The following is an 18,911-nucleotide window of genomic DNA, read 5'->3' on the forward strand; positions in this document are numbered from 1 at the left end:
AAGCTGTGGGAAAACATGTCATCCCTGTTCTCAAGAGAGTAGATCCTATTTCAGAATACCTATATGGAACAATTACCTTTTTGAAGATTTGCCACATAACCCTTTTCTGCATACATGAACTTGTTCTGAGCCAGTAGGTGTTACTTGCACATATTATAGATTTGATTTTGACAACAGCCCTGTGAGACTGTTTTATTATGCTCCCCATTTTCACCTGAGAAAGAAAGGGGGCACTGAGTGGCAAGGACCTGGCCTGGGCCCACACAGCTAGAAGCTGGCAGATCCAGGCATATTCTGTTGGGATTCAAGAAAGGAAGGGCTGGCTCTAAGAGGTCTTGACTTTCTGATCATCCTCACAGATCATTTCCACATTTCTCAATTTTTCTCCTCTAAAATTAAATTCTCTTCTGACTATGATCCCAGCCTCGAGGCCAGCCAGCCTCAATCAAGTAGAAAGAAATACACAGCAATACTTCTGAAAATCAGCCTTTTAATCTATTTGAGCCCAAGGAGGGGGGAAAGAACTAAATCATTTTTCCCCCTTGAGACTGTTTATAAGAATAACAAGTCAGAGGTGTCTCTTCCATAGGAAACTGACATCCCCCATGTCCTCAAGAGTTTGTTTTTGTTTTTTGTATTTTTTTTTTGAAAAAGCGTAAAAGTAGAATTTCAACTCATGTGCATGCCACACATTTCCCCGCCCCACCCTGCCAACCCCTCTACAGGTGCAGGCATCCACATACCAAAGAGACTCCTTTCAGTAACTAGGGAACAGAATATGGAAAAGAAAAAAAAAAAAAATCCATCCAAGTGGCCACAGATACCAGAGACAATCAAATGCAGTTTACACTCACAACATCAGTCAACTAGTATGCAGAATGGGACACTTTTCTAATTGCAATCCAGAGCCAAAAATTACAAATGGCAGAGACTTGAGCTATCCATATAGATAATTTAAAAACTTCTACCAGACACTCCCCTTAATTACAAAAGTATGCAAACAATCTTGATATAAATGGAAAAGAGGCAGGCGGCTCTCTCCTCGGGACACAAGGGCATACCTAAAATTCCCTGGGTGGAATTCATGCCTGGACCATGGCCGCTCCCTTTCAGGACTAAAGAGGGGAAGGATGAGGGTCAGCAGCAGGGGAGGGACCCAGCTCAGGAGCAAGTGGGGGAGACCATGGAGCTGCCCTAGGGACCAGAAACATGTTGTGTTGGTGGGTGGCCCCTGATGGGGGAGCTCAATGGCGAACAGGCCATAAGGGAGCTGCAGAGAAGTCCAAACACTGTGCACCCCTCGGGAGTCTGGAAGATAGCTGTCCAAAGAAAGGAGAAGAACTGGTCTGCTTTGCTACCCCCCACCAAAAGCCTTGCCAGTTGATGGCAACTGTGTGGCAGGTGGTAAGACATGATTATCTTAGGGCTACAGAGAAGGATGCTTTCTGTCTGGATATAAGTGCATGAACCATGTCTGGTGTTCAAAGAATGACTCCCCAGTTAAAACCAGCCCCTCCACCAAGAGATGCTCTTGCCACACAGCACAGGGGCTGAGGCACATTGGTGGGGTGGTGGTGCAGAGAAACAAGGGGAAGAGAGGAAGGGGGACTCGCCACCCACCCAGTTTCCAATGGGCAGACCCGAGTCTCCGCCGCTGCTACCCAACAACTGGGCATCTGCTTCTCAGAAGAAAAAGAAATGGGTGTGGGTGAGGGACTTGAGCCCAGGCTCTGGGATGGGTAAGAAGGGACAGAGCCAAAGCGAGGGTTCTCTCTTCGGTGCCACATCTCAGGGGCTTGCCTGGGAAGTTCCATCCTTTTTTGAAGGTGCCGAGTGCAGGCACCTTTGGGCAGCGTGACCCAAAGCAGAGAGCCCTGGTCTCCGGGCTGGTTGCCCAGGGGAGAAACCAAGGGACTGGTGCATCCAAATGGTGGGAGCTTCAAGATTGTCAAAGCCTGGCTGAGAGCTGGTCAACATGAATTCTGGGCTGTTCCCCTAAGAAGGAAGGGACTGCAACCCTCCTGGGAATGGTCCCCAATATCCCCGAACCCACCCTGCCTGACTCTGGTCTTGGGGCTTCCCAGGAAGGGGACCTCCCTGGGGCACCACAACTTCAGGCAATGTAATTCACCTAAAATTAAAGATGGGAAAAAGAGGTAGCTGCAAAACCGTGAGCCACCCCCTACCTCCTCCCACCCCCACTTTGGGATGCAGCCAGATCCTGGGCCAGATAAGAGGGCAGGAGGAGCCAGGGCGCCGGAAGTAGGGCTGGCGGTCTCCCTGGGTCCTTGGCCATGGGGCCGGCTGGGTCGTCAATGCATCTTGCCCAGCTGGATCTTCTTCCAGGCCTCCGAGGCTGTGAAGATACAGGAGTCCAGAATGCCAGCCACAGTGAAGGTCCCACCGATGATGGCACAGATCTGAAAGGGGGGGAGGTCAGAGGTCAGAGCTGGATGGAGGGCCAGGCCAGGCCCCTCCCAGATCACAAGATGATGAGCTTGACAAGTTCAGACACTCTGCCCCATAACTAATGGGGTCAAGAATATACTCAGGCCTCAAAAAACAAAATGAAACAAAAAATCCACTTACTGGTGGGTGAATTCACTAATAATAAAAATAATTATTATCAGCTCCTTTAAATCCCTTATTAACCCAAACGGGGAAGGGATTATTAGACCCATTTCATAGGCGAGGAAACAGGGGTTTCGTTAGGTAAGTAAGTTCACACAGGAAGCAGCAGAGCTGTGACTTGAACTCACTATGTCTTCACCCTGGAGTCTGTGGTCTCAACGTCCACTCTAAACTTAGCAGAGTTTTACAATCCCGCTTGCAGACGAAGGAGTGGAGGTTCAGAAAGGCAGTGGCACTGGCCCAAGGTCACACAGCCGGGAAGTGGCAATCCTGGGACTTGAACCCAGATCTGACAGGGCCAGGCCTGTGACAGAGATCTGGGAGGGGCTGAAGAGGCAGCACCAGCCTGGAGGGACTGGAGCGAGAAATAAACCTCTCACTCCCAAGCGTGCACTGTAGCAGGGGGCCGGGTAGTAACCAAATGACCATACCGACAAATGCAAACTTACAACCAAGGCAAGTGCTACAGAGCATGGGGGGCCTCATGCTACCAGAGAGCTCGTGTTAGAGCAGACCTTCTTATGGCTCTATTTGTTTTGGGGACCAGAAAATTCATGGCCACAGGAGGGCTGTCCTGTGTGCCGCGGTACTTAGATGAATGCACTTCATGCCTCCGCCCAGGAGATGCCAGGAGGAGCCTTTCCCTCTTGTCGTGACAACCCCAATGTCTCCAGACGCTGTCACATGTCCCCTGGAGGTGAAAACCACCCCCCAGTGAAGAACTGCTGGAGTAGGGGGGATGACGAGGAATGTCACCTGTGGCATGTCTGTAGCTCATGACTTCCTATATGACAAAACAGAGCTCACACAGCACTTTCTCTGTGCCAGGCAGGGCTGGAGGGCTTCGTCCCTCCCACCTCCCTCCTGAATCCCCAGGCCAACCCTCACAAGCCCTACTCTTCTTCATATGTGACAGCCAAGGCTACTGAGGCCCAGGGACATTGAGCTGCTTGGTCTGATGCCACAGTAATTAGTGGTCGAACTGAGAGTTCAAAACTCCGGAGTCTGCACTCTAAGCACGACACTCTGCCGCTTCTCAGGCACGAAGCTCTTCCACCAAACCAAATGACTAACTTTGCTTTGAAGCTGTCAGGACTCCACTTGTGATACATCAAAGTAAGGCTACATTTCACTCAAAATATTCTGGCCTATCTATCAGCTGCTTTCTGGTTCCATAAAAGAATCGAAGTAGAGACGATGGCAGATCAAAGAAGCTGACAGAAGGTTTACAAGGCTACTTTAAATTTATTCTCCCGCTCGAGCGCATATGTGATACAATCCACAAGAACCACTATGACCCACGCCCTGTGTGCCGTGCCTCAGTCATGCATCCGTGGGGCCCAGACACGCAAACCACTTTTCCAAGGTCATACAGCAAGTGCATGGCAGAGTGACGTCTGTCTGCCTCCGGGGCTCTCACTCTTCCCCCCCCACCCCATTTAAGGAGCACTTCGAGGACCACAGGCCTCAGAGGAAGCCCAGTGGAGCAGTCCCAGAGGGCTCCCAAGACCGCCCTGGGGGCGCCATGGGGTGGCTGGCCAGTCATGATGGACACTCGACCCCTGGACGACTCTGAGAGATGGCCATGCCTTCACGGACCCTCCCGTGCCAAGCAGAGGAGGCCAGGAGACACCGTGGAGGGAGAGGGAAGTGCCAATCGATCCCGTGCTTATTTTTAAAATGATATTTCCACGAGATGAGCTAAGCAGAGGCCTGTGAGGCCCATGACAGACGGAGTGGGTCTGCATGGACGGGCTGCCGTGGAGCAGCTGGCATTCCAGTAATGACAGCCCAAGAAACCGGAGCAGCCCCCCAGGGAGCGGAGAGGATGGGGGGCGCTGGGGGGATTATTATGAAGTGTTTTCAGCAGGCACGGCCTCTCCCTGCCAGCCTCAGAACATGACGCAGGGGCACTTTTCAAGGAAGATGACGGCAGGGCAGCTGGTTTATTTCCGTAGAGTGGGTCAGGTGACAGGAGATTTTACACCGCAGAATGCTTTTAGAGCTTGGGTCAGAGAAGAGGAAATGGTGACTTAAGTGCAATGAAGCAAATAATAAAAACAACAACAAAAAAACCCACACACATAGACATGCACACCCCACCCCCTATAACCACACACACACACTTGGGAACCCGAGGGTGCCAATGATTCACAAACACCTGGCGCCCGGTCTGAAGCCTCCTTCCCCTGGGCCGGCCAGGGGCCGGAGGAGACAACACACGCATTGAGGTACCCAAGAAACGCACCACTGCGGGGAGGCTGGGGCCCTGGTGCACACAAGCCACCAACCAGCTGACCCCATCCTAGCGAGCTGCTGTCAGCCTGAGCCTGACACAGCCCCACAGGAGCTTCATATGCATCTCCCAGCGCTCCCGGCTCAGCAGCACATCCCCCATTGTCTGACATCTGCTGCTCCCCGGTCAGATGAGGAGGGGGATTTCTGGTACATTCCGGAGTGGAGCAAGGCACCTCAAAGGTTGAAAGAAACCTAGCCGCCTGCTCGATGCCGCTATGGCCCCCTGCTTTCCTTATTCTGCCGTTAGCCGGCTCAGGCCTTCCTGACACACTCCTATTTGCAGGCAGTGACGGGTGTGAGGTGAGGCAGCGGTCATGAGGAGAGAGGTCCCGGGGTGCTCTCAGGCTATAGTGCTGACATGGAATCCCTGGATTCTGACATGGCGGGTGAGGGCCACACAAACCCCAACCCCAGGAGGTGACCACATATGGACTGTCCAAGGCGCTGCCCGTCATGGCCGCCTTGGGTCCTGAGAAGGCCACAGTTCCTACATCTGGCACACAGAGAAATACCTGAAGCCACGAGGCTGCACCAGCTGGGGTGTCTGTCTTCGGACGTAGGCCATACAGTGGTGAGGGCAAGATAACAGGCTTCACCACATCTGTAGAGCAGATCGCAACAACATCTAAGGAAAGGGCTGCTGAGAGGCATGATGGCGGCCAGGTGCCTTGCTGACCCGCAGGGATATGCCAACATGAATAGAAATGAATAAAAGTGAAGACAAAGCCAATTGTACACCTCCTCACTGGAGCAGGGGGCCCTGAGCAGGGGGAGGATGAGGTGAGTGCTGGAGGGTCTGCCATGGTGGCAGAAAGTTCTCAGCCTTGGGAAGCCGAGTCATGGCTGTCCCTCACCTACTCTAGCTTGGGAGAGCCTTTCCGGGCCTCAGCTTTTCCCATCTACGACACGGGGAAAACACCCCTAGCCCTGCCATCTGTCCTACTGCAGGAAATACCTTTTGAGCTTCCAGCATTTAGTAGGTGCTCAGTAAAGAATACCTAGTCTAATCTTGCAGTTGACCAGAAGGCTCTGACCTTGTAACTAAGATCTGAGATGTTCTGAAGATCTGAGACCCATTCTAAGAAAAAGAATGGGTCAAATACCGCCTAGTTCCCAGAGCCAGCCTCTGGGTCTCAATTTTCCTTTTTCTACTTGGCTCTTTGAGCTGAGAACAAGCCAATTTGTAGAAAGACAGGACAGCAAAGGTATCCCAGGCACCACACGCAGATTCTTTGCAGTGGCCCAGGTCTCAGGCACTGCAAAGGCCCATTCTACAGATGGGGTAGCTGAGACTTCAACAGGATATTTCCTCAGCTAGGTGCCAAGAAGTGTTTGTGATGAAGCATATCTCTCGGGGGCGGAGTACCTGGGCCGGAGGTTGTTTCCATTCTTTCACCAGTCAGGGAGCTCTCCAATCTCCTCAAGACTCTACCTCAACCCCAAACGCCAAGAAGATATCAGAAGTTCCTGATACAAAGGTACTTCTGACTGGGACCCCTCCTTTCGTGGGCCCTTATGTCAGCCTTACTTCCCCAAACCTCCGTTCCCTTACTTTTAAAAATGGGAAGGCTAATTCTCAGCCCTCAGGACTGCTGTCAGATTGAACTAGTGAGTCACACACACAGCCGTGAATGCCTGTTCCCTCGCTCCCTCACCCCTGCCATGGTCTTGTACGCCAACCAGGCCCTGAAGCAGGGGGACGACCTCAGGCGAGGGCAGTGAAGGAGCAGGGCCACTGAGTCAGAAAGGGCTGCCACAGGCAGCATGCGTAACCCTACTCTAGCCAGCAGCCCTGGCTCCGGAAATGGAAGCAAGGACAATTCGATATCCAGGCCCCGGTGAGTCTGGGAGGAGCGCGTTACTTTGCTTTCATCAGAAGTCATCAATAATGCCCCTTTGTTCTTTGGCAGAGACTTCCTGTGGTTCTACCAGCTTCCCAACCTCCTACTCTGGCTAGAATGAAGCCAGCTTGTCTACCTGGCAAAGAAGGTGCATGCGTGCATGTGTATATGTGTGTGTGTGTGTGTGTGTGTTTCCCTTGCATTTTAATTATGGTTCTTAATTCCTTATAATACGGAAAGGACGTGTTCCACCCGCACTGGTTGGAGAGCTGAATCCCTCTGTTGTTCCACCAACATGAATGCTTTCCCAGTCCATCGCCCCTCCCCCCATTTACTTTTCCACAGCGGGCAGTGGAGAAGCATGACACACAACCCCCCCCCCCAACATGGGGGTGGGGGTGGAGACTGTGGGCTCCAGAGTAAACATTCCTGTGGTCAGATCTCAGCCCTGCCACCATGACCAGGAAAGCCAGGTCACCCCTCTGAGCCTCAGTTTCTCTCATCTGTAAAATGGGGCCCCCTCCATGAGGGCCAAGATGACCTCTTGTATGGCTGCCTGCTGTACCACAAGTGCCTGGGAACTGTTCATTCACCGTCCTTAATCCACGCAGCAATGCTTGAAAAGCTTATGGAAAAGGCACAGACCGAGGAAATAAATAATGAATCCGGAGTCCCATCAGATGCCGGTGGCGGCAGACAGACTGGAGCCGTGGATGAGAACACCGAGGCTGTGGCTTCACAGGGGTGGGGGCTGTTGTGGAAGGGAAGCTGATGATGACTGGGCCCTGAAAAGGTGGGGGAGGAGAGGGCGTGGTGGTCTCCATCCAGCAGCGTCAAGCCTGCCAGTCCCCCCCCACTCCCACCGTCTGGGACAGGAGCCTGGTGGGAGAACTGAGTCCTCTCCCCACCACTCTTTCAAGGGCTGCAGTTTCAAGACACCCACTCCCCTCCCCCAAACCCACCCCAGTTGAGCCCCTTCTATGTGTCAGGCCTGAACTGGCACTTTCTTCTGCCTTCTCATTCCATCTGTGCAAGTACTAAGTACTAATTACTAATGGGGCGACCCCCATTTCTCAGATGGGGAAGCAGAGGCTCAGAGAGGGACAGGCTTGTTCAAGGTCACACAGCTACCAAATAGGGGAGGGTGAGGAGAATCCAGGTCTGGAAGGCTGCAAAAGGCCTGCTTTTTTCCTGTAAGCCCCCCCCACCAGCTTCTCCCCCAGCCTGAAGACTCCCTTTAGTTCCTATCTCTGTGCACAGATGGCTTCTTTGTATTTATTTTCTCAACTCTGTTAGGTTTTACATAGCAAACGTCCTGAAGTAAGAGGACCCCATGAACAAAGTTTATGAAGTAAGAAGCCGTGTGGCTGTAAAAGTACATATAGTTGGTAAAAAGGACCTTGCTCCATTCCCATACTCCTTACATGTCTCAGAATCTGTCTTTGAAAAGCAAGCACCAGGAGCTTCGATTACAACAGGGAGATTTGTGTGCTGACCCAGCAGGAGCGATCTCTCCCTGGCACACGACCTTCTAGAAGATCTAGCTCTGTTCAAATGCCTGGAAAGACTGGAACCGAAGTTTTCTACACATTCCAACCCTGAGCAACTGAGCTGCTAATGTGGGCTCCGTGTTACCATTCACGTAACAGAAACCGTTTTGGAATGGGGGTGGGCCAAGGTGCACACCCCTCTATCCGTCTGCTCAGTATCTGATGCCCACTTATCACCTACCTGCTCTGCCCCCGGTCTGGAGACCAGAGATGACCAAGGCCCTCCCCTATCTTCCTGGAGCTCATGGTTCAGGTAAGAGAGACCCACCAAGGGAAGTGTGAGTAGATCAGATTAGGGTCCGGCTACAAAGCTGGTCTCTTCCCTACTCATACAGCCTTACTGGGCAAAACCTCCCCCAGTTTTAAGTTTGTCTCTTCTCAATTGTTTTTACTGTCTCCCCCATACCCTTCTTCCCACCCAAGTACCTGATGCCTTTTGTCTATGGCCAATCCTTGCAGGTACCCAAATAGATGAGTGAAAGGTAATCAGATCTGGGCAGGAAAATTTGCAAATGACCTGCCAACCTGGTCTTAGATGGACAGATGCTGTGGGCTAGTTTGCTGTTGAGGTGTTTTGTTTTCTTATGGTGTGTATGTGATGGTGATTTGATAAAATGCTCACAATTTATGCTCACAATGTTGCCTTGTTTCCTGCTGGAACATGTCCTCCTGATTCCCAGCAGGGGGTCACTATATCAAATTATCCTGGTGTCCTACCAAGGACTCCATGGTTTCTAGGGACTGTGTTGCTTGGACATCTTCAACGGCCTTTGTTTTGGAGGATGGAGGCTCCCAAGCTATGTGGTGGTGGTGGGTTGGGGGATGTGACAGAAGCAGGCTCTGGGGTTAAGTCCCAGCCCCCCCATTTACCGGCGGTGTGACCTTGGATGAGTTTCTTTACCTCTCTGGGCCTCAGTTAATTCATACATAAAACAGGACTGATACCATCTACTTTGGAGGATTCCTGGGAAAGTTAAAGGAGATAATTTTAAGATTACTCAGTACATAGTAGTTGCTTAGTAAGTGTAGCTATACGATCACTTCTTCAAGTAGCTGTCTCTTGTATATTTCTGAGTACCTACATCCAGGCTAGGCCCCATGCTGGATGCTGAGGACACACAGGGGCATCAGACCTGGAGCTCTTCAAAATCAGGCCTGGCAGGTATAAACTGCAATCTAAAGTTCGGGGCATTATTTCACTGTCAAGGAACACCTGGTGGGCAGGGAATATGTCTAATTCAGCTATCCCTGCTGCCCAATGGGAGCATGCCATTCCCAGCTGGTACTTTTGCGGGGGGCAGGGGGGGGTGGCAAAAACTGTCATGGCCAAACTGGCCATGTGGTACTGGCCAGTGTGGTACTTTTTGACTTCTGGCTGCTCCTCCCTCATAGAATAAAACACACGAGGAGAGTGATGTGACCCTTCTGAAGTCATCCAATCTGTCACCATAAGCCACTTGAAGGCAATCCCAAAAAGGGGGCTTGGGCAAGTGGCAGGGGCAGGGGACAAATGTGTGTGTGTGTGGGTGGGAGGGGCACTTTGAAGGGGATCACTTGCATGTTGTTAAACACCATCTGTTTATTCCTTTAGTGATGGAATTTTCTGGAATAGCACAGAACGGAAGTCTGAGCAACATGCCCCAGGTGCCCAGAGAGAGAAGCCCTGTACAGCCTGGTAGGAGACGTCCAGGAGGAGGGAACCTCCTCTGTTCAGACCTGGAATGTCCTGGTCCTTTGCAGATCAGGAGACCCTGGGGGCAACCTTGAATGAGCCAGGGACTTGATAGGCACAGATGCGTCAGGGAGGTCCCACCCACCTCTCCCTTCCACACGCACTCCCCCACTCCCCGTTGAAAGGCACCCCACCTCATTCCAGCCCACCCACAGCTGCCCCCGCCGCCCTGCAGCCGCCACATGACGACATCCTGGCCTCTGGCCTAAGCCCTCTCTTAAGCAGCCCCCATGAAGAGCTATTTGCAGAGGCCCCCATTTGGGGCTTGGGGGCTTTGCACACAAGTGTTTGATTTTTAAAAAGAGAGAAAGAGAAGTCACAGCAGGTGCCTCCACTTCCACCCCGGCCCTGCCCCGCCCTGCCAGGGCTCCCGGGGCTCTTTATGCGTGTGTGTCTGCACGTGAGCGTCACCCCCACATCTGCCGCCTCGTGACAAGAGTCTTTGAAGCTCCACAATGACGCCATCTGCCAGGGACAGCCGGCTGGCTCACTTGGGGCTGACCCCCACGGTTGCCACGGCAACCGTGATGGTGGTGCGGGGCCTCCAGAAAAACCACCAGGCTCATGACATCGGGAGGTCCCCTCAGCATGGTCCCTGCTTGAATGGAGGTGGATGGGGCGGAGACGGAGGCAAGGCCGATGGCCAGTGGCAAGAGGAGAAGGAAATGGAGTCATGGAGGCATCTGGTCTCTGGGTTACGAAGGACAGGCTCTTCCCCTGTGACTTCTCAGGACCTCTGGCTCTCAGAAGGCCCCCATCAAAAGAGACCCCGTGGCCTTCACAAAATATGTTATTAGGCACCTCTACGTATACTATTCCCTGTGCTAAGACCCTCTCTGCTTCACTCATCAGTCGAGAAAACGTCTCTATATCCTTCAAGACCCATCTCTGGGTTTCCTTCTCCAAATCTGCCAAACCAAAGGGAGTCATCGCTACCACAGTGCACAGCCCCAAGGGAGCCCCTGCTGGATGGGACTTCAGTTCTCTGTGTGCTCCAACCTCTTCCCCACCAGCCAGGAGCGGTTTAATGCCGGAGAGAAAGTCAAATTCGGCTCTCTCTGGTGTCCAGCACAGGGCCTGGCCTGTGGTAAATTCTCGCAGAAGTTCAGCGAATAAATGAAGTTGCTTCATTTCTCAGCCACTTGCCGGGGGGTTTCACACTCAGAGCCTCAGCTCTGTGGCAAATAGGTGCAAATAAGAAAGGGACATGAAGATCCTTCTCAGCCCTGTGGAGAGACACAGGCAAAGGGGTTTCTCTGCCAGTGCCAACGCCACAGACCACAGCGCCTCTGAGAAGCAGACCACACCTGCACAAACACACCTACTTGTGTCTTAGCATCTTCCTCTGGGTGTGCAGTAGGAGCGTGGGATAAACAAACAAGCAGAAAGCCCCAAAACATTTCAAGTGGTACTCTGTAGGGCCTTGGGTAAAATTACTTGCTCACAAAGTTCCCCGGCTTTTGGGTCAAAGGGTTTGTACATCTCCTGCCCCAGAGGCTGACCCAGTCTACCTGCGTCCCAGATAGTGGGTGCAGTCCCCTTGCTGTGTCCTCCCGATCTCCACTGTGGTGGCCCTGTCATTTCTGCCAGTCTGGTAGGACCAAATTGGGTCTTGCATTTTGAAGATTTTATTTATTTATTTGAGAGAGAGAGAGAGTGAAAGAGAGCATGAGAAGGGAGAAGGTCAGAGAGAGAAGCAGACTCTCCACGGAGCTGGGAGTCTGACGCGGGACTTGATCCCAGGACTCCGGGATTATGACTCGAGCTGAAGGCAGTCACTTAACTAACTGAGCCACCCAGGCGCCCCGGGTCTTGCATTTTGAATCAAATTCCTCTAATATCTAGTGAACTCAGGCATCTTTTCTTGGCCAGGGTGGTCTCTTCTGTGAATGGTCAAGTCCTCACCCATCTTTCCTTGTGGTTGCTTAACTTTTCCTTACGGGTTTGCTGGAATTGTCTCCATATAAATTCTAAAGATTATTCCTTTCTTGTATGTGGGACAAGTACATTTTCCCAGTGTGTGTCGAGTGTCTTAGCTTTATGGGAGGTGCCCTTTGTTGACTGAAGTTTCCAATTTGGAGTCAGAGAGCAGCCTAAGTCTGTTGTGAGGCTCAAATCAGTACTAGGGTTCTGACACCCTTTGCACCCACATGGCTTTCTATTGGCAAAGAGCTTCCCTTTGATGATGTCCTTTGAGTCCCATGAGGCCTAGGAGACAGGGAGTTGAGGGCCAGTTACTGGTACATAGTGGATCATAAGATGGAAACCTTGCAGACATCTGAACTTTTTGCCTCTTAATATCCACCCCTCTGTTTCCTAGAAACTGACCCCTGATTTTTCCCTTGGGGAACCCCACCCCCTCACAATCTTTGTGCTCGTGATCCAGCTGGGGCTGGCCAACTGGGGGTACTCCTTTCATTCTCTGGGCCACAAGGTTGGAAGGGGAGCTGCGTGAGGCCAGTGACAGTACTATCTCATCCAGGACTCAGGTCAAATTACTGAGGAAGAGACACTTCCTATTAGTAAATTCTATTTGAAAATGAAGCCAGTTTAGAGGAAAACAAGACTAAAAAAAAAAAAGGTCTATTCTGGACAACATTTGTGCCTGGATCTAACCACGCCTGAAGCTTACTTACATCAAGCCAACCGGATGTGGGGTTCTGTCTTTTCTGTAACAGAGTTGTGACTAATACAAATCTAGTGAGAGCCAGGAATGAAAGATCCAGGAGTAGACCCCTGATCTTGAATCATTATTAAAACTATGAAGAGGTACAAAAGCCTAAGGGCCTTTAAGCCTCAGTTTCCAAATCTGTGAGGTAGAGATAATCTCCCTATCTCTTCCACCTCAGCTGACTCTGGCTTACAAAACACTCTGAGCCTCTTGGCTGAAGCAGGGTGCCATTAGCCTGCTGTTCTGCTTCCAAGGACACCTTTAATGGAAGGCCAGGAAATAGCATCCTTGATAGAAACACTCAGCATCAAAGAAAAATGACATCAGTTTGAAGCTGCCCCTTAGAAAATCAGACTTGATGGAGACAATGCCAAAAAAAGAAAAAAGAAAAAAAAGGAAAAAGAAAAAAAAATCAAAGAAAAAAAGAAAAGAGAACAAGCAGGCAGGAAAGAAAGGAGAAATCTGACAGTACCAGCCAGCTATAGTCGGAAAATAGACATGGGGAAAAAAATGAGTTAAATCTTCGCTGTAAAATTTCCACAGAAAAGGATAAACCCTGCTAAACCCATAAGAATAAAACACTGGAAAGAAACGAGCTATATAAACATCTGCTTAACACACTAAATTCATCTAGTGACATTCTCCTTTGGAAAATATTTTCTTGATGACACACCATCGATATTGACATGATTCTGATAACATTTCTCCACATCCTAGGGATCATAACCTTCTGTTACAGCATGAGCGCCTAGCTCTGTGGGCTGCCTCCCCTTCCTCTGAGAACCAGCAGGGGTGAGAGAAGAAGGGGCGCAGGGCAGGGGCCCCACCGACTCACCGTGGTGATGAACCTGTACAGAGGTTGCCTTCTCTCTGTGTACTTGACCGTGATGGGGCTAAGGTCATAGCGGAACCAGATGGCAGGGATGATCCGTCCTGTGTGGCTGTAGGCTACGTACTCCTGGAGTGGAGGAGGGGAGAAGGGGGACGTGAGAACCAGACATACAAACCATGGTTCCTGGGGTGGGGGGTGGACTGCAGAGGGTCCTTTGGAGACCCCTAGGAGGGGGCCTTCTCTCTCTTGCCTGGAGCTGGACACCCCCTCAACCCCTGCCCGTTCCTTTCACCCCTTCTCCTGGAGGCTCTGCTATCGGCATCCGGACAGGCAGCCTTGCCAGGGACATTTCCAGTCCTTTGGGTGGGTGAACACCGACCATGTGACCTGGAGGCAGCACCAGAATCGGAGAGCAGAGAGGTGAAAAGACAGGTGTGATCTGGGCTCCTCGGGAGTAAAGGCCTATTTCCCCTTCTAACTCCTGGCCATGCAAAATCCATTCACTTACTCACTGACTGTTGGCTGAGCACCTCTTGTGGGTGTGGGCTGCTGGGGACCCCAAGGGGAAGAAGCTCTGCCCCATCCCCAGAGTTGCGGGGCAGGGGGTCGGGGGGGTCACAGTCCAGAGAAGGAAGCAGGTATAGAAGACCGTCCACAATACTGCCACATTGTCTGTGCCCTAGAAGCCTGGGGTGCTGGGGGGGCCAGCGACGAATGACCAACTCTCCCCAGGCCAGCTAGAAGGCTTATGAGGAGGGGGCATTCTATGCCACACAGGACATCATCCTGAAGGGTGTGTATGGGCGGGGTGTGTGTGTGTAAGAGAGATGAGTATAAAGCCATGTGGGGAGTGGGCCTCTTCAAAGAAGGAACACCCAGAATTGGAAAGACAGAAGGACCCTACCACCAGGCTTCCAGAGATGGTCCTTGGCTGGGTGAGATGAAAGGATGCTAACGAGCTGAATTAACGTGTGTCCTCTCTGGTCTGGGCATTTGTTGGAAACCTCTGGGCTATTCTCATTCACCCACAATAACTGTAGATCAGACTAAACCACAGGGGCGCCCCCCCATCCCAAATGCTAGGGCCCGAGCTCGAGACCTTCCCGCCCTGATGGACCTCCACTGGCTCTGACAGGCCTGGACCACTCTTCCCCAGGGCAGGCTGGGGCCAAGGCCACAGAGAGAGCTGAGCAAGCTGTTCTGGCTGCTGGGTCTTTGCCAAAGCCTCAGGGGAAGGAGCCTTGGGCAAAATAGGATCAGCTTTCTCCCGGGGGAGCTGATGAGGCAGGGTGACTGTCTGGGTCAAAGCCCAGAGCAGAGGGATAGAAGAAAATAATGAGAAATAGCAGTAGTAAGTCCCATTTACCCAAAGCTTCCTTTGTGGACAAAGCAGTTTTTAAAACATTACCCCACTGGATAGCGATCTTACGAGGCGGGTACCATCCCTTTTACAAATGAGTAAACAGAGGCACAGAGTGGTTATGAGACTTGTCCCGGGCCACACAGCTAGCAAGTGACTGAGCCGGGTCTGCAGCAGCAGTCTGCTCCAGCCCCCACTCTTTCTGCTCAGACCACATCCGTATCTCAGCCCTTAGACGCTGTCAGCACCCGACAGTTACAATGAGATGCCCTTCAGGAGACAGTGAGTAAAAGAAACAGAACTCCCTTTGGAAAGTTACACCAGAGCATCAGTCAGCAGAGGCCGAGCCAGGCAGAGGGACTTCAAGCCACCTGAGAGAGAGCAGTTCTCAGCCCAACGTACTCGATTGACCCTGTTCAGGCTGAATGGGTGATGGGAGCAAGAGGCCAGGCTCCGGAGGCAGAGGAGAACCCAGTTCTAAACCCCACTAGGCCACTTTGTAGCTCTATGACTACCTCTCAGGGCCAAGACAGTGTCATTGTCCCCAAATCTGTAAAATGGGGACAAGGACAGTCCCAGTCAGAGCTGTCATGACTGAAAAAGACGGTAGAGTTAGAGAGCTTAGCGGAGTACCCAGCCCATAGTAACTGCTCAATAAATGGTAGTTATTACTCCATTACTATTCTCAATTGTGCTAAACAATATACTGGCTATAAGGGGTTTGGGCAGCCCTAGAAGAGGAGGAAAAGGACAGTCCTGGTGATCAAGGGATCCACTGGGGGTGCCTCAACTAATGTGTTGCAAGCATGCCTGTCCACTGGCAGGGTCATGTCCCAGGAAGCTAGAGGCTGTCTCAGCTTGAAACCATTCTTAGTCATCCCATACAGCGGGCCCTTACCGTGCTCTGCTTCCCATCAACACCTACCCGCTTCTCCATGACTTTGAGTTTTGGGGTCCTAGGACGTCCCTGTTAGCCAATGGCCATCTGGTGATTCTGGATAACGTGCTTGTGCCCCGGGAGCCAGAACGTCTGTTGTGTGTTGACCAATCAGGGTCCTGAGTCTAAAGGACTGGGGCAAGATGCAAGGCTCTTTCTCAACAGATCACACCCCATCTCCTGGTTAGATTTCCTCCCCTTAACTCTGAGACTGGCCTCTCATCTCTAGCCAAGGACTGAGCCTGGCCGGAGCAGCACCCTGGGAAAGGCTCCTGGAAAGGGAACTGGTGGGAATTTCACTCAGATACAGGTCACTTCTTCTTAAGGCCAGCAGAGGGCGCAATTGCACACAGCTGGGCCCAAGGACGACCTACCTTGTTGGCCACTGTGTACTGGTAAGAGTACCGTTGCTTGCCACTCTTGTCCTCGTAAACTGTGGGCACAATCTTCAAGATGTAGTCATGGGAAGCGAGCGCTGCAGGAAGGACACAGCAGGATGAAGCAGGGAGACAGGCACTGCCCGGCTGGCAATTCTACTGTCATTTCAACCCTAAACCTGTTCAGCATTGTTGGGGGTGCTGTTTCCAAATTTTCATCACCAAACAAACCCTCTTCATTTTCTCTCTTTGGATACCAGGAATTGAGAGACTCCGTCTATCAGGATCTTTATTCCTCCACTGTACAGGATATTAAAATTCTGGAAATGACTCCAATGTCCAGCAACAGAGCAAACGTTAAAGAATGGGTACTGCGACAAGCCGCTGTCCAAGAGGTATTGTTAAGGGAAAAGAATCAAGTTACAAATGGAATGAATAACATGTTTCCATGTCCTGGGAGCAGGGAAGACTCACTCTCTCTAGATGCATGAATATACTGAATTTTCTGTAAAGATACCCAAGGAACTATTAGCAGTTTTATCCTCTGGGGAAGAAGGCAGGATTTGGTAAATACCACATTTCATGGTGCACCCTTGGTCCTGTATGAACATTGTTGCTTTTGAAACAAGCTGGGTTTGAGTTTTAAAAAGAGAGATGGGGTGCCTGATTGGCTCAGTCAGAACGTGCAACCCCTGATATCAAGGTTGTAAAGTTCAAGCCCCACGTTGAGTGCCTAGCTTACTTAAAAAAAAAAAGAAAAAAAAAAAAGAGCCCATGAACCAGAGGAACTACATTTATGAAGAACTGTTCATAATTTCTTTTCAAATTTCTGTTCAAAAAAACTGTTCAAATTTCCTTCCTCATTTTCAGTTAAATGGGAGATCAGTTTTCCTTCCAACTGACCCTGTCATAGTGCACTGTAACTCTTACCCACACTGCTGGACGGTGGACGGGGTGGGAGGGGGGACGCTGCAGCGAGCAGGGACGGAGCCCTACTCATCTCTTCTCCCAGAACCCTGCAGAGGGCCTGGCACAGAGTGGAAAGTAGCAAGTGCTCACGGAATGAATGAACGGAAGGACGGACGGCTGGTCCGGGGCATGAATGGAAGAACAGATGAATCAGCTTCTGATAAGCATGAGGTAACCAGAACCAAACACGAGGCTGACAGAACGCTGGCCCGAAGCTGCCCAACAGCACCCAGGAGAGGTACAGATTCCCTTGGCTCATGCTTCTGGGATGCTGGGAGAAGTTCAAGGACCCCCTCAGTTATTGCCTTCTAGAATGTCGGCTCAGGGACCACGGCGCTAAAACCACACAGAAATTTAGCCTTTTGTGTTCTAGTCCTGGTCTACGGGCTGAAGCAGTTCTGAGTCCTTGGACTTGCTCGCTCTAAGAGGTTAGGGGAAGCAGATGCCACTCACGGCCTCTTCCTGCTAATACTGCCTCTTTGCTGTCTTGAGACCTGACTCCTCTGAAAAACCTCAGTAAAGCCCTGTGGCCTCAGGGGGAAGTCCACGAAGAACCTGCAGTGGGCCCCAGGGGTCAGGAGCAGGGGAGTCACCCAGGATTTAAAAGGCAGACACCTGGGTCTCACCCCTGCTGAATGGTTCCAGAGTGGGACTCAGAATCTGCCTTTTAAACCCGGAGCCCAAAGAGCATACTTGAGATACCGTGCTCAAATGCCCATCACCCTAGGTTAAATATTTGAGAGAACGAAAGAGTGAAAGCCTTATGAAATAAGTTCTGTTAAAATTTGTACAAATACAGATGATCCCAAAGAGAAAAAAAATAGAAACCATCCACAAATCCACCATCCACAGAAAACCATGGATTCACATTCTTGTGTATAAACTGCTAAGCTTATATTTATACATGTATTTATCTTTTCCTAAAATGGCATCATACTGTACCCTTTTCTAAGAACTAAACACCACAGATACCATTTTAGGTCCAAGACACAGAAAGCAGTAAGCTCCCCTCCGTTTGTTTTAGTCACGCCAATATCCCCTAGTATGGTGCCTGGCACACAGTAGGTGCTCAATAAACGTCAGCTGCCTGAATGCTTGCGAAGTCCTGATCCATCTGCACGTATCCCACAGCGCCGCCACGTAAATGGACTCAATCCACCCCCCGTGGCTAGACACTGACGCTGTTCTTTATTTTCACTGCTATAAACAATGACCTAATGAACATGATTTTCCTAAATCTTTGCACACTCTCTTAATTATTTCCTTAGCTTACTCTCCTATGAGTAGAAATGATGACTCAAAGGCAATGACCATTTTTAAGGCCTTTGACACAATTTGCCAAGTGCCCACTAGGGACACCGCACCTAATTCCACCCACGTGGATTGCTTGTCTGTGGGCCCCTCCAGGGGGCTGCTGGCTCTGACCTGACCCAGGCAGGCCCATGTACACTTTGCGCTGGCAGCCTCCCACCCTCCCTCCAAACATCTTATTATGGAAAAATTCAAACACATACAAACTGGGGAGTCCTATAACAAACCCCATTCCCCAGTTTCAACAATTAACAATACAGGGGCGCCTGGGAGGCTCAGTGGGTTAAATCCTCTGCCTTCAGCTCAGGTCATGATCCCAGGGTCCTGGAATTGAGTCCCACATCGGGCTCTCTGCTTGGCAGGAAGCCTGCCTCCCCCTGTGATTTCTGTCTGTCAAATAAA

General features: G+C 51.1%; 1 protein-coding gene across 1 annotated transcript in view; it reads right to left on the reverse strand.

Moving 5' to 3' along the window:
- Nucleotides 1-473: 473 nt before the first annotated feature.
- Nucleotides 474-18,911, reverse strand: part of ERGIC1 (endoplasmic reticulum-golgi intermediate compartment 1) — a 104,131-nt gene continuing 85,693 nt past the window's right edge. Inside the window, 3 exon segments of the mRNA XM_045999762.1 lie at nt 474-2,420; nt 13,559-13,681; nt 16,227-16,327. Of these exon segments, the coding sequence (XP_045855718.1) occupies nt 2,313-2,420; nt 13,559-13,681; nt 16,227-16,327 (332 nt within the window). The 3' untranslated portion in view covers nt 474-2,312.

This window comes from Meles meles, chromosome 3 (assembly GCF_922984935.1).
Source record: "Meles meles chromosome 3, mMelMel3.1 paternal haplotype, whole genome shotgun sequence".
NCBI lineage: Eukaryota > Metazoa > Chordata > Mammalia > Carnivora > Mustelidae > Meles > Meles meles.